The sequence below is a fragment of the Macaca nemestrina genome, chromosome 13 (genome assembly GCF_043159975.1).
Source record: "Macaca nemestrina isolate mMacNem1 chromosome 13, mMacNem.hap1, whole genome shotgun sequence".
NCBI lineage: Eukaryota > Metazoa > Chordata > Mammalia > Primates > Cercopithecidae > Macaca > Macaca nemestrina.
Window position 1 is genome coordinate 75,175,394 of NC_092137.1, and position 6,378 is coordinate 75,181,771.

Consider the following 6,378-nt stretch of genomic DNA (forward strand, 5'->3'; position numbering starts at 1 on the left):
GGCCATAAACATGACAGATGTTCCACAAGGGTGCTGTGAGGATTATATGATGTAATACATGATCTGTGCTTAGCCCAGTACCTGCTACACAGTAGGTGCTTAATAAATCCAAGTAAGTACCTTAGGAACAGTTTAGACTAATTTGTGGGTGAGATGATTGGTGACACTGGAGGATCCGTCTGACCTGGGAGCCCTTCCCTGATGTCCTCTCCATGCTAATGTGTGACTTTTAGAGCATCCTCCTCAAGTGGACAAAAGGCTTCAAGGCATCTGGCTGTGAGGGCGAGGATGTGGTGACCCTGCTGAAGGAAGCGATCCACCGGCGAGAGGTAGGAGACACATGGCACGAGGCCTGATGTGTCAGCTCCTCGATGATTGACCTGGTCTGTGTGTTCAGAAAGTGAGGGCAGCGTTAAGTGTGGCTGCATGGGTTGTTGAGTGTGCACTGTGTGTCAAGCCATGCTCTCAGCACTGGCGGTTCAGGAGTGACCACAGCAAAGCTTTGTTCTATAAACAAATAAGCCCATGACCTAGTGGCAGGTGCTGTTAAGAGCTGTGAAACACACACACACACACACACACACACACAACACAAGTAAAGGAGTAAAAGAATGGCTACTCCATAAGCAGAGCAGCCATGAGGGCTGCTGGTTGCCCATTTTTATGGTTATTTCTTGATTATATGCTAAACAAGGGTGTATTATTCATGCCTTCCCTTTTTAGACCATATAGAGTTAAAAAAAAAAAAAAAGAAAAGGAGTGAAGTGGAGTGAGGAGAGCAGTTGGAGCAAGTGTGCTGGCAAGGGGCACTGTTAAATAGCACAAGCGGGGAGGGTCTCTCCAAAGCGGTGACATTTAAGCACAGACCTGAATGGAATGAGAGAGCCAGCCATGGTGTATGAGATATATTTTATATACCTATAAATCTCCCACGCAAATGTCTGAAAGGAGAATATTGGGTTCACCTGTGAACGGGGCATCTGCTTCTGCCCTCTCAGGAGTTTGACCTGGATGTGGTTGCCGTGGTGAACGACACAGTTGGAACTATGATGACCTGTGGCTTTGAAGACCCTCACTGTGAAGTTGGCCTCATCGTTGGTAAGGACCCAGACTGTCCTTTCCACATGGGGCTGCACGGCCTCGGGTGTGGGAGGGATGGTGCTGAGCAAGGCCCTGGTATCCTGTGATTGGCAGGCACGGGCAGCAATGCCTGCTACATGGAGGAGATGCGCAATGTGGAACTGGTGGAAGGAGAAGAGGGGCGGATGTGTGTGAACATGGAATGGGGGGCCTTCGGGGACAATGGATGCCTAGATGACTTCTGCACGGAATTTGATGTGGCTGTGGATGAGCTTTCACTCAACCCCGGCAAGCAGAGGTAGGCACCCAGCTGGGGCCCTGTTAAGTGTGTCCCAGGACTGGATGGCAACAAGTGATCGGAGCTTCCACAATAGCATCTCCCAGGATGCTTGTTATCATGAGATGTTAATAAAGGAGGTTTCCTTGGAAAGGGTTTCTTGTCAAATGCACCTGGAAAGTTCTGAGTTAGTAAACGTAAGAAGCATCTCCCACCCCAAAGCCTAGGAGAACAGGGAACAGGTGGGAGAATACTGGAGCCTAGGTCTGGCACTCTAAGGAGAAACAAATAGTTGAAGCACCTGCTGCTGCCAGACTGCAGAGCATCTCTGGGGTGATGCAGACAGGAACAAATCCTCTCCCTCCTCCATCTTCCAGTGCCGAGCACTGGGTCAGCCCCAGTGTCACAAGACCCTGTGCGTGGTAGGGGAGCAGGGTCTGAGCTGAGAGACAATACACTTCTCATTAAGATGTTGTCTGTAGTGTTTCCTAACTAGATTAATCAAACACCCTCGTTCTACAGAATAAACTTTGCAAAACATGTCTAGAATAGAAGTTACAGACTAAAATGCCTCTAGGGGCCAGGTAGGCAGCATTAATGAAGGAGGCAGGCTGGGCCAAGCCAAGATGGGGTGGCGATGGGGTATTGGTTGAAACTGGGGACATGGATTTTTTTTTTTCAAGGCAGGGTTCATGGACCAAAAGACCCTCAAGTCACTGCATAATCATGTTTAGTTCCAGTGGCCAGGACGGGGGGCCCTACAGCTGGCAGTAGTTACTTGAGTAATGATGATTAGGTCCAAGAGAAGGCACGCTGAATGCCTAGTGAGGTTAAAGATTAAGACTCAGCATTCTCCCCTGCTCCGAGAAGTCTGGTAGGGTTATGGTGTGTGTTCCTTCTTGAGTTGCTTCATGAGGTTTCAAAATAAGCCTTGGAAAGGAAATGAGTTCCTTTCCCTGTGGGTTCCTTTCCGAGGCTTATTTCCCCAGGAGCCCCACTGGCCTCGGGCACTGTGGTCAGTGTTGCTGAAGTTGTGAATTAGCATGCAGAGACACCAGGGATCCTGCCCAGGTGAATCAAGTAGCAATTCCTTTTCCATCAGGGGAGTCTGCCTGTCTGCCACTTCTGATGCACTGGGGGTGACTAAGCTGGCCTGTCCTGTCTCAACACATCCCTCTCCCTTCCTACTTAACCTCCATGAATGTTACTCGCATTGCAGGTTCGAGAAAATGATCAGTGGAATGTACCTAGGTGAGATTGTCCGTAACATTCTCATCGATTTCACCAAGCGTGGGCTGCTCTTCCGAGGTCGCATCTCAGAGCGGCTCAAGACAAGGGGCATCTTCGAAACCAAGTTCTTGTCTCAGATTGAGAGGTGAGAGCTTAGGGATCAGGGTAGCAGGGGGCAATGTCCTTCTTTTTTCTCACTGGCAGATAAACTGAAGGATTTTCACAGCTCAGGGCATGACTCATACAAAAGTCAGTTTAGTGGCAAACACATTCGTGTCTATAGTGTTTACTAAAAGCGTATTATGGACAGTTGTCATTTTAAGGGCAAACATAGAGCATTCTCATGAAAGTTTGTGCTAAGCCTGACCTGAGGTCGTGTAAAGTGGTATTGTTGGGTTTTAGACCATATATCAAAGGTAGAAAGATACCTGCTCATAGCATGTAAATTGAAATGCACAGAGAAAGATAACCTATTAAAGCATCCACACTCGGCTTGAAAGCCCTTCCTAACTGCTGGCTGCAGTAATCAGGCAGCCAGGATTGAGTAAATGTTGCAACGTCAGGCAGTGCAGACATATGCCACACAGTGGCTCATTAGAGCAAAGCCGCCTTCCTACAGTCAAATGGTGGAAAATCTGCTCCAAATTAGAACAGTGAATTTCAGAGCCCTTTAAAAATTAATGCTATGCCATTACTCTCAGGGCAGAGAAGAACAGGAACTAGATAACTGACGTGAGTAGACCCCTCGGGCATCTGCACCAGTGAATAGAAAGATATGTTCTAGCTTACAGGTCTGTTATGTTCAAGGTGATTCCAGGCTTTTAAAATAGCTCTCTTTATATAGGAGGGTTTATTTTCTTTCTATAACTTTATTTACACTTCCTTTGTAAATAGCGTACAAATACAGTTCAGGCCACCCAGAGCAGCAGAGCAGAAAGAAAGCATGAGTCTAATGCTGCTTGGTTAATTCCTGCCTTGCAGACCCATGACCAGCAGCGAGAGAATTGACATGAAAGAGCTTTGTAACTGACCACTGTGATCGACAGTGAATTTGCTTTGTTTTGAGTATCCACTTTGGAGTAGTAATGCTCTACCTCGAGAATGGAGAGTGGAATGAGGAGCTCTTTGTATTCCTGTCACCCTCAAGAAGAGTCATTGTAGTCCAGTAGGATGAGCAGTGCTCTGAATTTAGAAATGGGAACCACATTTCAGGGGCCAGCTCCTGGAGAGCCAGACCCCCACAGAGCCTCCCCTATAAAGGACTCAGGCCCTGGTGTGGTAGGCTACTAGCCCTCTTGGTGCATAACTGAACACTTGCTGTCTCCCTCTCACCCCAGTGACTGCCTGGCCCTGCTGCAAGTCCGTGCCATCCTGCAACACTTAGGGCTTGAGAGCACCTGTGATGACAGCATCATTGTTAAGGAGGTGTGCACTGTGGTGGCCAGACGCGCAGCCCAGCTCTGTGGCGCAGGCATGGCCGCTGTGGTGGACAAGATACGAGAAAACCGTGGGCTGGACGCTCTCAAAGTGACAGTGGGTGTGGATGGGACTCTCTACAAGCTACATCCTCAGTGAGTGCCTGAGCCCAGCCCTCCCTGCCCACCTTCTTTCTGTCTCTTTTTGTTCTTTCTCCCTTTTCTCTCTTTCCTTTGTTACTTGATAGTGAATTATCAGCCATTCCAAACAGTGTATATAATACATGTATTATAGTTTAAAGATTCACAACCAGAAATAGGCCTGTGTTTCACCCCCCATCGTGGGAAGCCCCCTCTGAGCCCTTCCACAATTGTGTCCTCACACTCCCGTACCACGGGTAAGCATTGTGCTGAATCAGTCCCTTGCTTTTCTTTTCCGCCCGCATATATCTAGGTATGCATCCATATTGTTTAGTTTTACTTATTTTTGAACCTGCCACAAATGGAATCATATGGTATCTCTTCTATGGCTGGCTTTTCTCACACAGCGTTTGTTTAGAGATGCATCCGCATTGAAGTATACAGTTGTAGTTCATTAATTTTCAGAGCTGTATAGCGTACCTTTGAGTATATTGTGGTTTTTTCTATCATTGATGTGATATTTAGGTTACTTCTAGATTTTGAGCGTTACAAACAGTGCTACTGTGAACGTTCTGGCAAATGTAATGCTAGAACTCTGAAGCAAGATTTTTTTCAACATTCTAGAGCAGGGGTTGACAGGCAACAGTCACAGACTGTTATTGTACATAAAGTTTCCTGAGGATTGGGAGGGGGACAGAAGCCCGGCCACCAACCCTGGGACATGGCATCTTTAGCTTTGTAGATGGGGAGGGTGTCCTGACCCTGTTGTATTGGGACAGATCACAGCTCTCTTTCTCTGGTCCATATAGGAAGGATCTGTGATCACTGTGATACCCTAGCAGTGACTCTGTAAGTCTGCTTCTTTTGCCTCCAATGGCATTTTGGAGCAGATGTGGCTCTGATACGAGGCTATGCTCCTGGAAGATAGAAAATCACATTCATGAGTCCTGGTCTCCTCCTCCAGAGTTTGTGAACAGATTGTGCTCCTCTGTTAGGCACACTTGTGGCTTCCATGGCTGTCGAACTTCTCTTTTACTGATTATTAGTTTTAAGAACACAATTTGCTGGGATCTCAGACATTTGTCCCAGAATTGAATCCCAGCTCTCCAATGGCTGATGTGATATGGAAATTGTTTTCAATAAGCCACAGTTTTCTGGTACTTAATAATATATAGTAAATGTTTAATACATTATAGCTGTCATCCTTCTCCTCTCCTTAATTATTTCTGGGTTTCCAGCATCGCTTCTTAGCTTTCCATTTCTAAGTGCAAATATAAACCAATCATGACTAAGATGGTTTTTCCTGTGTCTTCCTCCCACCTTTTCCAGCTTTGCCAAAGTCATGCATGAGACAGTGAAGGACCTGGCTCCAAAATGTGATGTGTCTTTCCTGCAGTCAGAGGATGGCAGCGGAAAGGGGGCTGCGCTCATCACTGCTGTGGCCTGCCGCATCCGTGAGGCTGGACAGCGATAGAACCCCTGAAATCGGAAGGAACTTCCTCTTTCTCTCCCTCTTCCCTGTTTTAAATTATGTCATCCCCTTGTGTCAGAGACAGACCCCTTGGCTTTTCCTTGGCAGAGAGGACCCCACTGGACTGGGTTTTGTCTCTGCATCTCATCATAGAGCTTGGTGGCCGAACTTGGCCCTATTAAGATAAATACAGTTCCAAATAAGGATTTGTTCACATGCATCACAACCATTCCCATTGGTTCTCTTAAAACACGAAAATTGTCACCCTTAGTAATCCCCCTTTCCAAATTCCATGTCCCTGTATAATTCTACAGGATGGGGACACTAATGAAGATATGGTTGCTTCACCTTGAAGCCTGAACATGACATTTCTAGGTGGGGTGTATCCCCCAGCTCTGATGTTGTTACTGATTCTCCTGTCAGAGATCTGGGAGGTCTCCACTGAGGATGTGAGCCTGATTGTCCTACAGGCAGATGTGGGGAGGGTGGAGGGGCGACAATGGAGGGAAATCCATGGATATCCATGCAGCAGCCCCTCTTTAACTTCATCTACAAGCATTTGTCCTGTGGATTCCAGCATTTGCTATTCCTGGAATCAAGGAATCCCGAGTCTGGGCAGTGAAACCAAAGCCAGAAGTTGACGCATCCTGCAGTTGGGCCAGCCGTCGCATCTCAGCGGGGTGCACACATGATCCACAAGTGATGGACTTTTGGGGAAGGGGGAGTTTTTGGTTTGTTTTACAAATTTTTCCTGCAAAAGTGGA

General features: G+C 47.1%; 1 protein-coding gene across 2 annotated transcripts in view; it reads left to right on the forward strand.

The window, feature by feature from the left end:
- LOC105465311 (hexokinase 2) overlaps positions 1-6,135 on the forward strand; it is a 55,240-nt gene extending 49,105 nt beyond the window's left edge. For both annotated transcript variants that reach the window (XM_011713717.2, XM_071076968.1), the window contains exons 13-18: positions 234-329; positions 999-1,098; positions 1,195-1,378; positions 2,577-2,732; positions 3,925-4,158; positions 5,473-6,135. In XM_011713717.2, the coding sequence (XP_011712019.1) occupies positions 234-329; positions 999-1,098; positions 1,195-1,378; positions 2,577-2,732; positions 3,925-4,158; positions 5,473-5,617 (915 nt within the window). In that variant the 3' untranslated portion in view covers positions 5,618-6,135. The remainder of the gene's footprint in view (positions 1-233; positions 330-998; positions 1,099-1,194; positions 1,379-2,576; positions 2,733-3,924; positions 4,159-5,472) is intronic.
- Positions 6,136-6,378: the final 243 nt, after the last annotated feature.